At 46.9% G+C, this 20,525-nt stretch overlaps 1 protein-coding gene across 2 annotated transcripts in view; it reads left to right on the top strand.

Moving 5' to 3' along the window:
- Positions 1-20,525, top strand: part of FSD1L (fibronectin type III and SPRY domain containing 1 like) — a 525,899-nt gene that overhangs the window by 425,722 nt on the left and 79,652 nt on the right. For both annotated transcript variants that reach the window (XM_030194325.1, XM_030194324.1), the window contains one exon: positions 14,112-14,363. In XM_030194325.1, the coding sequence (XP_030050185.1) occupies positions 14,112-14,363 (252 nt within the window). The remainder of the gene's footprint in view (positions 1-14,111; positions 14,364-20,525) is intronic.

Genomic DNA, 20,525 nt, shown 5'->3' with positions numbered 1-20,525 from the left:
TGCCATTTAATTTAGTGTCAGCTGTTTTCTGCTTCATGTCCCAGAAACTTCAAGCACTGTTCCATATCATCATGCTGATCAATCCATAGACTGGTGGGTTGTGTCCATCTACCAGCAGGTGGAGATAGAGAGCAATCCTTTTGCCTCCCTATATGTGGTCATGTGCTGCCGGAAACTCCTCAGTATGTTCTCTATCTCAGCAGGTGGTGGTCACACAGCAGCAGCTCTGGCTAGGTCTCTAAGCCTAATCTTTAGGTTTTCTTGAGTACCTGGGGTTGAGGGCTCTTCTTGAGCAAGTGCAAACCTGGTGGTGCCAGGTCCCTCCTTTTCTCCCCCCTCCCGCTGGCTCCGTTTAAAAAAAAAAAAAATTTTTGACGTCCTTTAAGGGCGTTTATTTCAATGTTTATTTTCAACGTTGATATCAGCGTTTATTGCAGCTGCTCACTGGGACACCATTTCGTTACAGCTCGGAGCGAGAAGCAGGTAATTTTACCTTTTTATAGCGGGCAGGGGGTTCCCCGTGCGGTCTCCACGTGGCTTATGGCGTCGGAGGGCGAGGGCGCGAAGATTCGCTCCCCGGACCGCGTGTGTGCGTCTAGCGGGGATGCGGGGGTTTTCAAAGCCTGAATCGCCTTTGTTGGGCATCAGTTTGGAGTCCGGTCAGTGTCCCGGTTCTTCCTCCGGTGCGGCAGTTTTTCCCGCCATAAGCGCCCATCCCCCGCTGCTCGCCCACTCCATGTTGACCGGCCACTCTGCTCGGACGGCTTCTTCTTGGGCCGCCCTCGAGCTGGGAGACGTTAATGCTATGGTCGCCCTTGATTCGGGCTCCGCGGACCTTTTCCAAAGTAATGGTGGTCATCGCGGCCTTCCTGCGAAAGGAAGGAGTACAAGTCCATCCTTATCTGGACGACTGGTTGATCCGAGCCCCCTCTTATGCAGAGTGCGGCAAAGCTGTGGACCGGGTGGTTGCTCTTTTGAGCTCCCTGAGGTGGATCATCAACTGGGTGAAAAGCCAGCTGCGCCCGACTCAGTCCCTGGGGTATCTGGGAGTTCGATTCGACCCCCCAAGTGGGCAGAGTGTTCCTGCCAGACAATCGGATTGTCAAGCTTCAGGCTTAGGTGGACAAGTTCCTAGCAGCCTCTTCTCTTCAGGCTCGGGACTATGGGCAGCTGTTGGGCTCTATGACGGCCACGATGGAAGTAGTGCCCTGGGTCAGAGCCCATATGAGACCTATACAGCTCTCTCTGCTGCAGCAATGGACTCCAGCTTCGGAGGATTATGCTGTGCGCCTTCCCTTGGATCCAGCCGTGCGCAAGGCGCTGAGCTGGTGGCTGAGGTCAGACAAGCCGTCTGCAGGAATGCCTCTTGTGACCCCGGAGTGGGTTTTCGTCACGGTGGACGCCTCTTTGTGGGGCTGGAGAGCCCACTGCTTGGGAAGGACAGCGCAGGGGCTTTGGTCCCCTGCGGAGGCAGAGTGGTCTATCAACCTCCCGGAACTCAGAGCCATTCGGTTGGCGCCTTTGGAGTTTCTCCTGGGCCTGGCGCTTGAGCCAGTACGGGTCCTGTCGGACAATGCCACGGCTGTGGCCTATGTCAATCGCCGAGGAGGTACCAGGAGCGCCCCTCTAGCCAAGGAGGCCATGAAGCTATGCCTGTGGGCGGAAGCAAACCTGGAACAGCTGTCGGCGGCCCACATTGCGGGAGTCATGAATATTGCTCAGGCGTTCTTGGACATCACGAAGCGCTGGGGCCAGCCGAGCCTAGATCTGATGGCGTCTTCAGCCAATTGTCAAGTGCTGCGCTTTTTCAGCAGAGGATGGGACCCTCGATCTCTGGGAGTAGATGCTCTTCTCCCACAGTGGCCGACACAGGAGCTCCTCTTCGTGTTCCCGCCTTGGCCCATGTTGGGCAGGGTGCTAGGCCGGGTGGCAAAGCATCCAGGCCGGATAATCCTGGTGAGTCCGGATTGGCCCAGACGTCCCTGGTATGCGGACTTGATCAGGCTCTCAGTGGACGGACCTCTGCAGATGCCAGCGGAGCGGGGCCTGTTGCATTAGGGTCCCGTGGTGATGGAGGATCCCTCCCCCTTTGGTCTTACGGCCTGGCTATTGAGCGGCAGCGTCGGAGCAAGCAGAGCTTCTCAGACAAGGTCATCGCCACTATGCTGAGAGCGAGGAAGCACTCTACTTCTACTGATTACGCCAGGGTTTGGCGTACCTTTGCATCGTGGTGTGAGGCAGGCTCACTTTCTCCCTGTTGGCGTTCCTGCAAGAAGGTCTGGAAAAAGGCCTGTCGCTCAGTTCCCTTAAGGTCCAGGTAGCAAGCGCTTTAGGGGTCACCTGAAGGGTGTCTCCCTGGCATTTCAGCCAGATGTGGTGCGCTTTCTCAAAAGAGTTATTCTCCTGCGCCCCCCTCTGCACGCAGTGGTACCTGCGTGGAATCTCAATCTGGTGCTAAGAGCCTTGCAGAAGCCGCCTTGTGAACCCTTGTCGAGGGCATCTCTGAAAGGATTGACGTTGAAAGCAGTCTTTTAGTGGCTATCAATTCAGCCAGAAGAGTTTCCGAGCTCCAGGCGCTATCATGTCGAGAGCGCTTTCTGCAGTTCTCTGAGGCAGGAGTGTCTGTTCGCACAGTGCCTTCCTTTCTGCCCAAGATTGGTCCTCGCTTCCATGTGAATCAGCAGCTCTGTCTACCCTCCTTTCGTAGGGAGGACTACCCAGAGGAGTACTCTGCTCTCAAATATTTAGATGTGAGACGAGTCATCATCAGATACTTGGAAGTGACCAATGATTCCGGAAGTCGGATCATCTGTTTGTGCTGTTCGCAGGTCCTCGTAAGGGTCTGCAGGCTGCCAAGCCTGCAGTGGCACGATGGGTCAAGGAACCCATTGCAGCGGCTTATGTGGCCGCAGGGAAGGTGCCGCCTATCCAGCTGAAGGCTCACTCCTCTAGAGCACAGGCGGCCTCGATGGCAGAGTCCAAGTCCGTCTCCCTGGAAGAGATTTGTAGGGCGGCAACTTGGGCATCGGCTCATACCTTCTCCAGGCATTACCGCTTGACTGTGGCTGCTCGGGCGGATTCCCGGTTTGGAGCTTTAGTGTTGCGGTCAGGGATTTCTGTGTCCCGCCCTAGGTGAGTACTGCTTCGGTACATCCCACCAGTCTATGGATTGATCAGCATGATGATATGGAAGGTAAAATTATGTATCATACCTGATAATTTTCTTTCCATTAATCATAGCTGATCAATCCATAGCCCCTCCCAGATATCTGTACTGTTTATATTCTGGTTGCATTTCAGCTTCAAGTTTAGTCTTCAGTTCCTGTTCAGGAGGACTTCGTGTTCAAGTTTTTTCAATTGGATTCTTCAGGAGTTGAGACGATTTTGTGTTACAGTGAGCTGCTGCATTCCTCTCCCCTCCGTTTTACGGGGCTGGATTGAGACCTAAATTCTGCCGGCGCTCCCTCCCGCTTCGTGCGACTATAGGGCAGCTTTGTACCCCTCCCACTTCAGCGGTGTTAGGGTCAGTCAGCTCCTCCCGCGGTTGCAGGATAAGCCAGATCCCCCCCGCATCGGCGGGTGTGGTGTCCCTCCCCCACTCTGCGGGGATGAGCTGGACGGATTCCCCTCCCCCACTTGTGTGGGGATGAGCTGGGTTAATTCCCCTGCCCCATTTCGGCGGTGGTGAGCTGGGCAGAGTGTTCCTTTGTGGGTGTAATTCTCTAAGTGCTAAGTCCTGCGGATGGAGCTTTGATATCGACATACTGAGGAGTTTCCGGCAGCACATGACCACATATAGGGAGGCAAAAGGATTGCTCTCTATCTCCACCTGCTGGTAGATGGACAGAACCCACCAGTCTATGGATTGATCAGCTATGATTAATGGAAAGAAAATTATCAGGTATGATACATAATTTTACCTTCCCAGTGTAATAGGGTTATCTATGGGGCTGATCCCCATAACTGGTGTCTCCACTGTTTGGGACCAGACCATGTCGCTCCTTCCTGTGTCCTGTGCCAGAGAGGTCCAGAGTGAAAATTTTTGGCGCTACATCCGGTCCATCAACATCAGCATTGGAAGCATCAGCCTCGATGGCTGCAGCAGCTACTTCTGGGAGTGCACCGGCATTGAGGAGGTCTCCCCTGCCTCAGCGTCAGATGCTATAATAGAGCCCCAGGACTGATCTACATTGAACATCAAGGAAGCGCAAGGATTCAATGTCATTCTCATCAATACCACGGGACTCCAATGTTCAGCACCGGTCCAGGCCTAAAAAGAGCAAGAATCAGTTCCCCCTCAAAACACTGTACCCGGGAGCTCCAGGACATTGGCATCACCAGCACACAAGAAGCATCAAGAGGAGCGCTCCTGCAGCTGCCATGCAGCCGGGCTTCTGATTCAGCACCAACAAATTTTCAGGCTGTCTCCACATCAGTCCCGATTCCGCCTTTGCAAATGCCTACCTTCGACTGATCTGGGTCTGCGAGATCTTCCACAGCACAGCTCCAGCCTTCCTACCGACGCCTTTGCCTCAATTGGCATCAGAGTCAGGCCGTCCCATGCAGTGATAAACTCGGTGGTGGGGGAGAAAGATTCCCTGGGGTCAGATAGCGGATCCATACCTTGGTGCCTTGAGAGGCCTGGGCGCTCTGTCAGTAGACTGAGGCAGGCAAGGACTCATTTCTATTAAGAAGAGTACCTTGAATCTGTGTCTGACTGGTCATGGGAGTCTGAAAGGAAACCAGACTACTTCTTAGAGGATTAGTTTTATGGCTTACCTTCAGACCCCTTCCCTACACAGGAGAGAAGAAAGTCTCCATCTGAGGCTCTCTACTTTACCGGTTTTGTCAAGGAGATGGTGGCTGCTATTCTATTTAAGTTGGAGACAGAGGACAAACCTAGGGTAGAGTTGTTGACTGTCTCTGACTACGACTTCCCCCCCTAGGGAGGCGGTCACTGTACCTCTCCACACAGTCCTCAGAGATGCACAGATGAAGAATTGGTTGAAATCACTATTTGTGCAGGTTTTACCTAAGAAGGTGGACTCCAAAAGGCTCCCAGATTCAAGAAGGCCCAGTTGCCCCACTGCTCTGTGGTAGTCATATCCACTCTCAAGAGGACCAGGAGTTTCAGGATTTCCAGGACTGATGCCTCAGCTCACCCAGGCAGGGAGGCCTGGACACTGGATTCCTTTGGGAGAAAAGTGTTTCAGTCCTTGATGTTCATTTCCCACATCTAGAGCTACCAGCTGTACTTGAACCTTTACCTGAACAGTGCATTAGACTTTGCAGACACTCTTCCATTGGAGCAGGCTGCAGAGTTTTGTCATCTGGAGTGCAGAACATACCTAGCCAGGGGCACTTTTGACACTTTTAATGTTGCGTTCAAGCTATCCATTTTGAGTGTGGGAATGCATAGACTCTCATGGCTGCGCGTCTATGACCTCAAAACAGTTCAGGAGAGATTGGCGGACATTCCTTGCTGAGGAGATAACCTTTTTGAGGACAAGATAGAGGAGGTTGTTAATCTCATTAAGAAGCATTCTGACACCATTAAGTCACTTTCTCAGTAGCCTCCTTCTGCATACACCTTCTCTGAGGTTTTTAGTCAAACCTATCAATAGAAATCAAACAAAATAAAACATGGAAAAGAAAATAAGAAGATACCTTTTTTATTGGACATAACTTAATACATTTCTTGATTAGCTTTCGAAGGTTGCCCTTCTTCGTCAGATCGAAAAAAAGCAAATGTGGTAGTCAAACCTAGAATGGGTACCTACTACTCTCAAAGGTGTAGGTTCAGTCCTTTTTCCCATCCTTCCCAGCAGGCATAGCCCCAGCGCTCTCGCACTCACCAGCAGAGCACTGCTGGTAGGAGGGAAGCTGAATTTTTTCCAAGAATGGTGGCCCCTTTGTAACTTCCAGCCAGTGGGTTCTCCAAACTGACTGTCATGGTTATGCCTGCCATTGATCCACACATATACCCTAAGTTCCTTCCTAAGGTGGTGTCTGAGTTCCATCTTAACCAGTCAGTCATCCTACCAATGTTCTTCCCAAAACCGCATGCCCACCCTGGTGAAAGTGCACTGCAAACCTTGAGCTGCAAGCGAGTCTTAGCTTTCTGTGTGGGATGCTACCAAAGACCTCTTAAAGAGATAGTACTTTTGGCAGCATCCATCAGTTGTGAGAATAATTGACCTGCTGTCCTCAGAGAACACCTGCTTACAAGTAAGCAACTTCACTGTCTGCACCCTAGACGATACCAGTGAGCAAGCTGGTATTGCAGCATTACCTATTTGCCAGGATGAGGAGATCACTGGAGCAGCCTGAGTTTCTCTAGTTTTACTGGGTTCCGTGGGCTGATTCTAGTTCAGTAAGGCTTGAAAGCATTGCATAACATACAAATTCCTCTGGAATGCTGTGAATAAAAGACCTCAGAAAGGCACTACCTATTCTTATCTTTCCATCAGATGCCCTTGGTTGCATCTCTAGAGCTTTAACTAGCATGGAGTTGTAGTACAGGTACCTCCAGATTCTCTGTAAAGAGGTGTGATATTGCCCCTTGAGGGCAGTATGTAGGAGGCGAGTCAGATTTTGGTTTGCCTTATACAATTTGTATGAGAATCCTCTGTAAAATGAGCTGCTCTGAATATCCCCCTGGCAGATATAAATATTTTGTTAGTGGCTGCCAAAACTTTAAAAAAAAAACCCACTAATTTTGTGAATCTATTTATGCATATATTTTTTAAAGCATGTCTTTAGAGGTGCTTAGTTCCTCTATGTATACGCCATGCTCTTAATAGCAGACCTGCCCAGTTTTCCAAGTGGAATCGCCTCCTGTCCCTGTAAAGCACGGAGAGCGTGGCCCATGGAAATCTTTCCAAGCGTGTGCATGTTGGAGTGGGGATAGTTCTTGTAGATGGGGCAGTTGCAGAAGCATAGTTTTTAAAGTAGGGGCTAGTTGTGAGATAATAGGCAGTTGTGAGGGGTAAGTTTGGGGACTGGAGCATAATAGGGTGGTAGGGCAGTTTGCAGTGGGAGCAGTTGTATTGGTTTTGGGGTGAGGGGGTAGTTTTGGGGTTCGTAAAATGTAGAACTGGGGGAGGCAGTTTGAAAGGGAAAATTTGCTAACTGCTGTTTTCACTGTATGTAAGTTCCTATGCTACAGAAGCTGGAACTCTTCCCATAAAAACAAATTGGGCCATTTTTGGGAGGAGGTGGGCTCTGAACCCCCAATCTGATTTGGCCCATTTTCAAACTAAATTTGTGTTTTGCTGGTTATTTTTCCTGTATGCTGAGTTTCATCTCTTAACAACAGAAAAGGAGAAAAATCCCTACGTGATAGATCACCAGTGTACAAAAAGAGTAGGGATGAACCAGAGGTCTTCTGGTGCAAACAAAGGAAGGCTCTAGTGGATAAAATATCAAAGCAGTTTGATATGCAAAAAGTCACTATCAATAAATATCCAAATAAAAATAATTAGAGTCCAAATAAGAAGATGTGCTCATAAAATGAGGAACTCAAATATACCCAGGTGGGCTCATCTCTATATAATAGTTGGTCAATCTGCCTCCCTGGATGGCTGGCTGCTGGGTTTGTAACCGTTTGCTAATGAGCTTATGTCAGCTCACCTCCAGCATTCCCTTCCCTCTGTGTCCTGCCCTCGCGGAAAGATGAAATGATGTCAGAGGAGGGCGGGGCACTGAGATGGAAGGCTGGAGGTTAGCCGAGCCTGCTGCCGCTGCGACCTGAAGTATGGATGGGAGGGGAGATGAGAATCGCTGGACATGGATGGGAGGGGAGGAAAGAATCGCTGGACATGGAGGGGAGGGCATTCTCTGAGAGCTAGGAGCTCTTTGCATCAGGCACACACATATAACTGCTTACCAACTGGGAGGTAATCATACATGTGACACTCAATGCAAAAGACTGGATAGCACCCCTCTCGCTAACCCACAATTCCTCCTTTAAACCCCAATCTTTAAGTTCCTAAAGCACAGAGCAAAATAATGTTCACTTACCAGAGAAATGTCCTCTTCTCACAGAACGTCTTAGAAAGAAAGTTAATTGGGACCTTTCCGCTTCACACAGACCCTTTCGAACTAACTCAGTAATCAGATTGTCCTTAATAACCTCTACAAATATTCTACATCCTCACACATTAATTAACACCAAATTCATGTCAGTAACAGTGCTACCTCTCCATCAACCAAAATAACTGTCTTTTAGAACAATATTTGAGCTGTCCTACAATCCTTTTAAAATTTGTTGGCTGTTAAGTTACCTCTGGAAAAAGTTTCAGTTTAAAACTATGGGAATACTGTCTACTTCTAGAGCAAATTTCAGTTTAAAACTATGGGAAAAGGGTTGTACACTATGGAAACTAGTTAATAATGCTTGCTTTTCTTCATTTTTCCCCTGACTAGGTCCTGCAGTGCCTTCTAGAGCCTATCCATTCATGCTGTGGTAACTAAGTTCAAGTTTTAAAACTAGGGGGAAAAGAGTATAGAGATTAGTTGATAAAGTACATAAGTACATAAGTACATAAGTAGTGCCATACTGGGAAAGACCAAAGGTCCATCTAGCCCAGCATCCTGTCACCGACAGTGGCCAATCCAGGTCAAGGGCACCTGGCACGCTCCCCAAACGTAAAAACATTCCAGACAAGTTATACCTAAAAAAGTTTGTTTTTTTTAATATTTTTATTCTGCCTATCACTAACCTACAATCTTTTAGTTCCCAAAGCACAACGCAAAATAGTGTTCACTTATCAGACACATGTCCTCTTCTCTCAGAAGTTCTCAGAAAGTTCTTATTTGGACTCTCATTATTATTTTTATTTGGATGTTTGTATATCAATAAACGGCTTTCTTCTTTTATCCACTGGAGTCCTCCTTTTTTTTTTTTTTTTTTTTTGCATCATTGGGCCACCCCTACTCTTTGTGTACATTAAGAGTTTCATCTTGTTCCATTAAATTGTCAGCGATTTGTTTTGCGCACAGACAGACAGATGAATGGTCAGACTGCTGTTGCATTGTAAAGAATAGTAAAAATGGGGCTACCCTGCTCAAGATTTATTTTGCTTATATCCTCGTCGGACATGGAGGCTGTTTGCTGAGGTTATCAGTGATAAGCCAGGTATTGGGGTATGAGCTTGTAATTTTACAGTGGGCAATAGAGGTATGTTCATATTCTCACAGTGACATTGAGGCCCCACCTGGAGTATTGTGTTCAGTTTTGGAGGCCGTATCTTGTTAAGGATGTAAAAAGAATTAAAGCGATGCAAAGAAAAGCTGCGAGAATGGTATGGGATTTGTGTTACAAAATGTATGAGGAGAGACTTTCTGAACTAAACATGTATACTCTGGAGGAAAGGAGAAGCAGGGGTGATATGATACAGACGTTCAAATATTTGAAAGGTATTAATCCGCAAACGAACCTTTTCCGGAGATGGGAAGGTGGTAGAACGAGAGGACATGAAATGAGATTGAAGGGGGGCAGACTCAAGAAAAATGTTAGGAAGTATTTTTTCACGGAGAGAGTAGTGGATGCTTGGAATGCTCTCCCGCGGGAGGTGGTGGAAATGAAAACGGTAACGGAATTCAAACATGCGTGGGATAAGCATAAAGGAATCCTGTGCAGAAGGAATGGATCCTCAGGAGCTTAGTCAAGATCGGGAGGTGGGGCTGGTGGTTGGGAGGCGGGGATAGTGCTGGGCAGACTTATACGGTCTGTGCCAGAGCCGGTGGTGGGAAGCGGGACTGGTGGTTGGGAGGCAGGGATGGTGCTGGGCAGACTTATACGGTCTGTGCCAGAGCCGCTGGTGGGAGGCAGGGATAGTGCTGGGCAGACTTATACTGTCTGTGCCAGAGCCGGTGGTTGGGAGGTGGGGCTGGTGGTTGGGAGGTGGGGATAGTGCTGGGCAGACATATACGGTCTGTGCCCTGAAGAACACAGGTACAAATCAAAGTAGGGTATACACAAAATTAGCACATATGAGTTATCTTGTTGGGCAGACTGGATGGACCGTGCAGGTCTTTTTCTGCCGTTATCTACTATGTTACTATTATGTCTTTGTTACATGTTTAGAGCAGGGGCGTAGCTACGGGTGGGCCCAGGCCCACCCAATTTCAGCTATGGCCCGCCCACTCCCATTGCTGGCCACTGCTGCTTTTCCTGTTGAGCAGCAGGGCTGGCGCTACAAAAAGAAGAAGCGCTCAGCTGACTGAGCTGAGCGCCGCCGCCAACATTAACAACGAGAAAAAATGTAAAAAAAAAAAACGCAGCACCGTAGGCAGCCTCGAAGCATTGGCTGCTGGCTCTGCAGGCTCCTCCCGTCTCTTACGTCACTGCCTCTGGAGCGAAGCAGGGGCAGTGACATAAGAGACGGGAGGAGCCTGCAAAGCCAGCAGCCAATGCTTCAAGGCTGCCTGCGGTGCCGCACTTTTTTTAAAAAACATTTTTTCTCTTTAGCGTTGGTGGCGGCGCTCAGCTCAATCAGCTGAGCGCTTCTTCTTTTGTAGCTGGGGCTGGCGGGCCTGAATCGGGTGGGCCTGAATCGGGAGAGGGAAAACGGATGGCAGGATGGGGACTGGGGAGAAAGAGGGAAAACAGAAGGATGGGGAGAGAAAGAGGGAAAACGGAGGGCAGGATGGGGACTGGGGAGAAAGAGGGAAAACAGAAGGATGGGGAGAGAAAGAGGGAAGATAGGAGGATGGCAGAGAAAGAGGGAAAACGGAAGGATGGGGAGAGAAAGAGGGAAAACAGATAGGAGGATGGCAGAGAAAGAGGGAAAACGGAAGGATGGGGAGAGAGAGGGAAAACAGACGGAAGGATGGGGAGAGAAAGAGGGAAAACAGACGGAAGGATGGGGAGAGAAAGAGGGAAAATAGACGGAAGGATGGCAGAGAAAGAGGCAAAACGGATGGAAGGATGGCAGAGAAAGAGGGAAAACAGATGGATAGATGGGGAGAGAAAGGGGAGATGGATGAAAGGATGCAGAGAGAAAAGGGAGAGACTGGAAGGATGTGCAGAGAGAAGGACACTGAACAGAAAAGGGTAGAGAGATAGACACTGGTTAGAAGGAGGGAGAGAGAGACATTAGATGGAAGGATTAGGAGAGAGGGTAGATGGGTGGAAGGATGGGGAGAGAAAGGGAAGACGCTGGATGGAAGGGTAGGGAGAAAGAGGTGACAAGATGGAAGGATGCAGAAAGAAAGAGGGGAGACTACTGGAAGGATGGGGAGAGAGAGGGGAGACACTGGAAGGATGGGGAGAGAAAGAAGAGAGCTGCTGGATGGAAAAGGAGAGTAGTGAAAGACTGGAGAATAAGAGGAAGAGGCATGGGGAGAACAAGGGTGAGAAAAAGATGAAAAGCCATAAGTAGATGAAGGAAATTAAAGAACGGATAGTAAGAATGGATTAAATCTGGACAGAGAGAGGGAGGAAAATATTGAAGAAAGCAAAGAAAAAGGAGAGAAAAATGACAAATGGCCAGGAAACCCTGGCAGAAGAGTTAAGCGAAAACGAAGGAAAGCAGAATCTAGAGACTGGGAGCAACACAATGAGAAAAAGTAAATGGCCATACAACAAAGGTAAAGAAAATAATTGTATTTTTAATTTAGGATAAAGTAATATGGTGTTAATAAAGTTTCAGAGACCAATACTTCCTTCCTTAGGTCAGGAGAGGATACCGTAACAGCATTATACTGACCTGAGGCAGGAGGTTTTGGCCTCTGAAAGCTCACTGAAAAGGATGTTAGGCTATTAAATAAATTGTCTGAAATCTGATGCACTGAAAAGCAGCACTTTACCCTGTGTGACAAATGTATCTGAGTGTGACTACATTTTGCTGGGGGAGGGGGGTAGAGAGAAAATTTTGTGCCCACCCACTTTGGGTTCAGGCCCACCCAAAATTGGCAGTCTGGCTACGCCACTGGTTTAGAGACATTTTAAATTTTGAATAAAGTCACAAATCTTTTCCTTTTTTTCCCTTAATCGAAGTGCATACACCTCCTCCCCCCCCCCCCCCCCCCCCCCACCCCCCCCCCCCCCCCCCCTTTTCAGCTGGTGGCAGACAACATTTTTTTTGCCTACTGCCAGAGCTAAAACTTGAAATTCAATGCAGGGCTCAGTTTTATTTTGTTTTTTTAAGCCGACCAGCATATGACCGGTTAAGTTAATATTTAGACTTAACTGCCATGGGTTAGCCGGTAAGGCTAGGGCAGCAATTTATGCAGTCTTATTTATCCACTAAACCTGTCTGAATATTAGGACGTAATTGGACTCCGCCTCCGTCATAGCCAGCTTGAAGTTCGGTGCTAACTGGTCATTTTCAGTGCAAGTAACCAGTTAAGTGCCACTGAAAATGACCAGATAGCCGTGCACAAGTGTGTTACTCAGTCAGTAGCTGTTCTCAGATAGTTAATTCACTTTCAATATTGACCGGATAGTTTTCAGTCAGTTGTAAAATCTGTAGTGGATGCACATGTAGAATAGAGAGCTGCACTGGAACGGGGTTTGCGGGAATCCCGTGGAACCCGCAGGATTCCCGCAGGGACGGAAGCAGTTCTGTGGTGTTCCCGCGGGGACGGAAGCAGTTCCTGTGGGGTTCCCGCGGGGACGGATGCAGTTCCTTTGGGGTTCCTGCAGGGATGGAAGCTATTCTGCGGGGTTCCCATGGAAGTGGAAGTTACACCTGCACCAGCCTCTCATCTACTGAGTACCAAGTTCTTTGAGTGCTGTCTCCTCCTCCTCCTCTTCCTCCTTGCTTTAACAGCACAAATGTGGAAAATTTTCCATTAAGGAGGTGGTAGAGATACAAATGATGATGGAATTCAAAAAGGTGTGGGATGAACACAGAGGATCTCTAATTAGAAAATGGAAGTTATAAAAAACCTAACCTTAAATGGCTGCATGTGTGTGGATGTGTGAAGTAATGCTTAGATGGCGACTCTAGCTGTGATTAACTAGGGCCAATACCGGGCAGACTTGTATGGTCTGTGTCTAATATATGGAAGTCTGGTTTAGGATGGGCTGGAAAGGGCTTAGACAGCAACTTCAGTGGCTGGAACATAAGGACATTCTGGACAGAGTTTTACGATCTGTGTCCCACAAATGAGAAGACACATAGACTGGAGTGGGCTTCAACGACAACTCCAGCAGTTGGAACATAAGGATAGGGCCAGATAGACTTCTATGGTCTATGTTCCAGAAACACAAAAGAAAGACCATAATCAAGTGTATAATATCACACTCATTGATTTAATCATGAATTGATAATGAGTGTGACTATTGGGCAGGCTGGATGGGCCATTCAGGTCTTTATTTGCTGTCACTTACTATTAATCCTCTTTGCTCCCGGGCTGATGAGCAGACCTCAGCTCTGACAGAGGCATGAGCATCAGATGTCACCTGACCTACTGGCGCGTGCATGTGGTGACCTCTCAGCACACAGTGCCAGTAAATCAGAGACAAATCTTACATGTGCACACCAGAGTGTTCCAAGTTTCAGCTTCCATTCCTTCCTTGCCTACAGTGCTGTGGCTCAAATCCAGAGAAAGACTGAGGGAGCTGACTGGAATTTTCTTTTATGTACCATTAAATTCTTACAGTGATGGGTGGGGATGGGTTAAATTCTTGCGGGGATGGGTTACATTTTTGTGGGGATGGATGGGGGTGGGTGAGATTCCAGTGGGGACGGGTGGGGACAGGTAAGATTCCAGCAGGGACGGGCGGGGATGGGTAAGATTTCTGTCCCTGTGCAACTCTCTAATGTAGAACCAAAACTTAGCATTCTTATCAGTTTTGTGTATGCAAAGTTATGTCCAAGGCCAGCTTTGAGGTGATCTGAGAGCTGAACACCCTCTCAGGTCAGATCCACCATAATTTCCTTCTCCTTTGTAAGGGAGCAGTAGACCACAGTATGTTTTGTTTTGTTTTTTATTGTTTAATAACAGTAGCAGATACTCCTTATGTTGATTTTTATTTTTTCATTCTTTGTGTAAAATTGTCAAACACCTCTTTTTCTTGTTGCTTGATATTTCTGAGGTTTGTGTTAACCATCTTGAATGGGAAATAAGTTATCCTTTGTGTGTTCTTTTCATTGCAGGCGACACGGTCATTGAAAGTGGACAGCACTACTGGGAGGTGAAGGCCCAGAAAGACTGTAAGTCGTATAGCGTGGGAGTTGCCTACAAATCCCTGGGCAAGTTTGACCAGTTGGGGAAGACTGGCACTAGTTGGTGCATTTATGTCAACAACTGGCTGCAGGCCTCCTTTGCTGCCAAGCACAACAATAAGGCAAAGGCCCTGGAGATGAATATGCCGGACCGGATAGGAGTCTACTGCGACTTTGATGGAGGTAACCTTCTGGGCCAATGCCACATACAGTTAACATACATAGAGGCATATTTTCAAAGCACTTAGCCTTCCAAAGTTCCATAGAAACCTATAGAACTTTGGAAAACTAAGTGCTTTGAAAATATGCCTCATAGTAACATAGTAGATGACGGCAGAAAAAGACCTGCACGGTCCATCCAGTCTGCCCAACAAGACAACTCATATGTGCTACTTTTTGAGTATACCCTACTTTGATTTGTACCTGTGCTCTTCAGGGCACAGACCGTATAAGTCTGCCCAGCACTATCCCCGCCTCCCAACCACCAGCCCCGCCTCCCAACCACCGGCTCTGGCACAGACCGTATAAGTCTGCCCAGCACTATCCCCGCCTCCCAACCACCAGCTCCGCCTCCCACCACCGGCTCTGGCACAGACAGTATAAGTCTGCCCATCACTATCCCTGCCTCCTAACCACCAGTCCCACCTCCCACCACCGGCTCTGGCACAGACCGTATATTTATTGTAAATGACCACTGACCTTACAATCAAAACCTGTGGTTTTAAAGCTGTACTGTAAAATTTTGTCCTCCATATTTGGTCTGCCTCCCTCTCCCTTGAGAAAGAGATAGATATGGGGAGGAATGAAGGTATTAAAAGATATGGGGAAGAATGAAGGTACTAAACATAATTCTTTATCGCTCATGGTGCTCCATAGCCCCAGGGATAATTTGTGGCTTTCTCTAAATCTGCCTTGTTAATTATTTATGGATTTTTTTTTCCAAGAGCTTGTCCAAACAATTTTTAAAACATAGCTCCCAGGTACATAGCTCCCTTACCTTGTGTGCTGAGCCCCCCAACCCCCCCCCCCCCAAAGCCCACTACCCACAACTGTACACAACTACCATAGCCCTTATGGGTGAAGGGGGGCACCTAGATGTGGGTACAGTGGGTTTGTGGTGGGTTTTGGAGGGCTCGCTGTTTCCTCCACAAACGTAACAGGTATGGGGGGGGATGGGGCTGAGTCCACCTGTCTGAAGTGCACTGCACCCACTAAAACTGCTCCAGGGACCTGCATACTGCTGTCACGGACCTGAGTATGACATCTGAGGCTGGCACGACATATTTTTAAAGATGTTTTTTGAGGGTGGGAGGGGGTTAGTGACTACTGGGGAAGTAATGGGAGGTCATCCCCGATTCTCTCCGGTGGTCATCTGGTCATTTCGGGCACCTTTTTGTGCCTTAGTCATAAGAAAAACAGGTCCAGGTGAAAATGTCCAAGTGCTCATCAGGGACGGCCATTTTTTTCAATTATGGGTCAAGGACGTCCAAGTGTTTGGCACGCCCAAGTCCCACCTTCGCTATGCCTCCAACACGCCCCCTTGAACTTTGGCTGTCCCTGCGACGGAGTGCAGTTGGGGACATCCAAAATCAGCTTTTGATTATACAGATTTGGATGTTTCTGTGAGAAGGACGACTATCTTCCGATTTGTGTCGAAAGATGGACGTCCTCTTTCGAAAATGAGCCCAATACTGAGCAAAAACAACAAGTTAAAGAGAGATTAGTCACCTGGACTGAATGGCCAACACCACATGGTACTGAAAGAACTCAAACATGAAATTGCTGATCTGCTGTTAGTGACCTGTCTCTATTACCTGAAGATTGGAGGGTGGCCAATGTTAACGCTGATTTTCAAAAAGGGTTCCAGTGGTGATCTTGAAATTACAGACCAGCAAGCCTGAATTCAGTGCTGAACAAAATAGTGGAAACTATTATAAAGAATAAAATTGCGGAACATGTAGACAAACATGGTTTAATGGGACAGAGTCAGCATTGGTTCAGCCAAGGGAAGTCTTGCCTCACCGATTTGCTTTATTTCTTTGAAGGCATGAATAAATTGGATAAAGGTGAGCCGGTTTTGATGTAGTGTATTTTGATTTTCAGAAAGCTTTTGACAAAGTTCTTCATCAGAGACTCCTGTTAAGGGAAATCTTTGCTGTGGAAGAGGTAACATTAGCAGAGACTGTAGGGGTATTGGGTTTTCCCAAGATACAAGTCCTGATAGTTCATTGATGCCAGTCTATAGTTTTGATGCCATTTGTAGAAGGATCCCCAAAAGCCGGACCTGACCAGGTCACACACGATACACTGTGGATTATGCCAGTGTTGCTGGATAATTCTGTTTTTACCTTGATTAAAATTTGCCTAAAGAGATATGTTGGGCTACAGTCGCAAGAGATAAAAATAGCCGTGTCAGAAAATTGCTACAATTTCAAATGTGCAGACAGGTCCGATTCAGGATAAAATGATAGAGGTTGATATTCAGCAAGGTTTAAGTGGGCAGGGGTGTCTCTTGCCCGCTTAAAACATGCTGAGAAAGCCAGCCACTAATATTCAGCAGTATTTAATTGAATATTAGCTTTGTCCATTGTGTCATGTCTGGTTAGTGATGAAGTGGTTCAGGGAGTTGCTGGCACTTAACTGGTTTGCAGCGATATTCAGTATGATACGGTAATAGGTTAAGTATGAACATAAAGTTAGGACAGTAAAAATGCTGTCCCAACTATCCATTGATCTAACCAGGCATCTTACAGGTGACGGCACTGATATGGCCCAGAACTGAATATCTTGGCTTAATTCAGCTCTCAATAGTTAGTGGCTTAAAAAACACTGAAAGCCACGGGCTTAATATCGGGCCTATAATTCACAGGAAATTTGGAAACAATGGAAAATCATTTGTGGACACTAAATCTGTGTGTAAAGTTTCCCTTTTGCTCCATAAAAGGTTCCACTGGTTTTATCTCCAAGATGTTTTGGACATTAAAATAGAGGGGATTACACCTATTAGTAAAGTTTTCTTTTCTCAACCAAAGTCACCTCCACCTCTCCTTCCCTCAGTCCATTCTCTCAACCCTCCTTCAACCCCTGCTTCCTTTTCTGAAATCACTGAAGAGAAAACTATACATTTTCTTTCTACCTACCTGTTCCTCTGATCCTGTTCCCACCCATCTACTTAACACTAACTCTCCTACTGTCATCCCTTCTGTCATATCCTCAATCTTTTACTTTTCACTGCAACTGTTCCTGATGCCTTCAAACATGTCGTAATTACACCACTCCTCAAAAAACCTTCACTGGATCCTAGCTGTCCTTCCAACTATTGCCCCATCTAGTCCTTTTCCTACCCAAGATACTTGAACGTGCTGTTCACCGTTGTTGTCTTGACTTTCTTGCATCTCATGCTATTGATCCACTTCAATCTGGCTTTCACCCACTTCATTTAACTGAAACAGCTCTTGCTAAAGTGTCCAATGACCTGTTCCGGGCCAGATCCAGAGGTCTCTATTCTATCCTCATCCTTCTCGATCTATCTGCTGCTTTTGACACTGTTGATCTCTCCTTGATATGCTGTCCTCACTTGGCTTTCAGAGCTCAGTTCCTGGTTTACTTCTTATCTTTCCCATTGAACTTTTAGTGTATACTCTGGTAGATTCTCCTCCATTTCTATCCCACTATCTGTTGGTGTACCTCAGGGCTCTGTCTTGGGACCTCTTCTTTTCTCCATCTATACTTCTTCCCTTGGTGCGCTGATCTCATCCCATGGTTTTCAGTATCACCTTTATGCTAATGGCTCCCAGATCTACTTCTACACACCAGATGTTTCAGCAGGAATTCGTGCCTAAGTATCAGCCTCTGTCTGACATTGCTACCTGGATGTCTCACTGCTATTTGAAACTAAACATGACCAAGACTGAGCTTCTTATCTTTCCCCCTAAACCAACCACTCCTCTTCTCCCATTCTCTCTCTTTGTGGATAACAGTCTCATCCTCCCTGTCTCATCAGCTTGTAACCTTGGGGTCATCTTTGATTCCTCTCTCTTTATCTGCACATATTAGTACATAAGTACATAAGTACATAAGTAGTGCCATACTGGGAAAGACCAAAGGTCCATCTAGCCCAGCATCCTGTCACCGACAGTGGCCAATCCAGGTCAAGGGCACCTGGCACGCTCCCCAAACGTAAAAACATTCCAGACAAGTTATACCTATTCAACAGACTAAAACCTTTCCTTTTTGAGCACACTACCAAAACCCTTATCCATACTCCTATCACCTCTCAGACTGTTGCAACTTGCTTCTCACAGGTCTCCCAATAAGCCACCTCTCCACCTCTCCCTCCTTCAATCTGATCAAAATTCTGCTGCACGACTTATATTCCACCAGTGTCGCTATGCTCAAATTAGCCCTCTCCTCAAGTCACTTCATTGGCTCCCTATTCGTTTCCGCATACAGTTCAAACTCCTTTTATTGACTTACATGTGCATTCACTCTGCAGCTCCTCAGTACCTCTCCACTCTTATCTCTCCCTACACTTCTACACGGGAACTCTGTTCATTAGGTAAATCTCTCTTACCTGTACCCTGCCACTTCTAACTCCAGACTCCATGCATTTTATCTTGCTGCACCATATGCCGGGAACAGACTTCCTGAGCCGGTACATCAAGCTCCATCTCTGGCCATCTTCAAAAAGCCCACCTTTTTGATGCTGCTTTTAACTTCTAACCCCTATTCACTTGTTCAGTACCAAGGTCTGTTTTATCATTCCCACCTTAGTAATTCCCTTATCCCTTATTTGTCCTGTTTGTCTGTCCTGATTAGATTGTAAGCTCTGTCGAGCAGGGACTGTCCCTTCATGTTCAAGTGTACAGTGCTGCATACGTCTAGTAGTGCTATAGAAATAAGTAGTAGTAGCATTTGCCAACTGGCAAGATGGTTGTGGATTTTGGGAGGGTACATCTCCTTTGGAGGATGTTTCTTCAGACTGTCTGAACCTTCCTAGAGATTTGGAAGAGTCCAGAAATGAGGAGACAGAGGAACATTATTTGTGTCATTTGTGTTCCGTCTGATACAAAACATTTCTTGAGGCTTTATTTGCATTGAAGACATTCTTTTTTAGTCAGAAGATATGACTGATCTTTGCAAAGTTTCCAAGAGCAAAGAAAGAATTGCTATGCTTTAGGAAGCTGTTGCTCTGGGAGTGTTTTTTAAAATGTCAATTTCCTTGTAAATGTCTTATTAGATTTTGAAAACTATAGTATGTCTTCTTTAAACCTCAGCAGTGAAATAATTTTCTAGATACACTCTGGGCAGTGTCACTGTGGGGTTCCTTTACAAAGCCGCAGTAAAAAGTGGCCTGTGGGAGTGTCTTTTGGTTGCACACTGGACCACTTTTTATCGCAGCTGAGAAAAAGGCCATGGGCTGGGAAATGGGCGTGCACAAAAATTAAAACTAGCGCACACCTATTTACAGCCTGAGCCCTTACTGCCAGCCATTGACTTAGCAGTAAGGGCTCATGCACCAATGTGGCTGCACTGCCGATTACTGACAGGAACGACCCCCGCAGTAGAAAATAGAAAATTATTTTCTACTACGGGATTCGGCACGCGCCAAACTCGGAATTACTGCTGGGCAAATGCACTACCCCAGTGGTAGTGCCAATTTAGCACACCCTAGCCACTCAGCCCTTCCACAGCTTTGTAAAAGGGCCCCAGCTATCTTTCCTCCTCTGTATTTAGTAAACCTCAGTTGTTGTTGTCAAAAACAAAACAAAAAAACCACTTCTTCCTAGTTTTTCTTTCTTTGCCTCCTAATCTTGTCAACTTTGATTAAGTTAGTTTTCTTTCATTATCGTAAGGATATTCCTTCTTTTCCACATTTTTGTTGTTGCTGGATTCCTGTTCAAGTGGATGTACTTGCTTATGTAAAATTCACATGTACATAAGCACTACCACGCTGGGAAAAGACCAAAGGTCCATCAAGCCCAGCACTCCGTCTCCGACAGCGGCTAATCCAGACTCCAAGAACCTGGCAAAACCCCAAAATTTAATAACGATCAATGGACTTTTCCTTCAGGAATCTGTCCAGACCCCCTTTAAACTCAGCAAGGCCAGCTGCCATCACTACCTTCTCCGGCAATGAGTTCCAGAGTCTAACCACATGCTGAGTAAAGAAAAACTTTCTCCAATTTGTTTTAAACCTACTACATTCTAATTTCATCTTGTGTCCCCTGGTTCTATTATTGTTAGAAAGCGTAAACAAATGCTTCACATCTGTCTGCTCTACCCCACTCATTATTTTGTAGACCTCTATCATATCACCCCTCAACCGCCTTTTCTCCAGGCTAA

This window comes from Microcaecilia unicolor, chromosome 2, assembly GCF_901765095.1.
Source record: "Microcaecilia unicolor chromosome 2, aMicUni1.1, whole genome shotgun sequence".
Lineage (NCBI taxonomy): Eukaryota > Metazoa > Chordata > Amphibia > Gymnophiona > Siphonopidae > Microcaecilia > Microcaecilia unicolor.
This window is presented reverse-complemented; position numbering and strand designations above follow the sequence as displayed.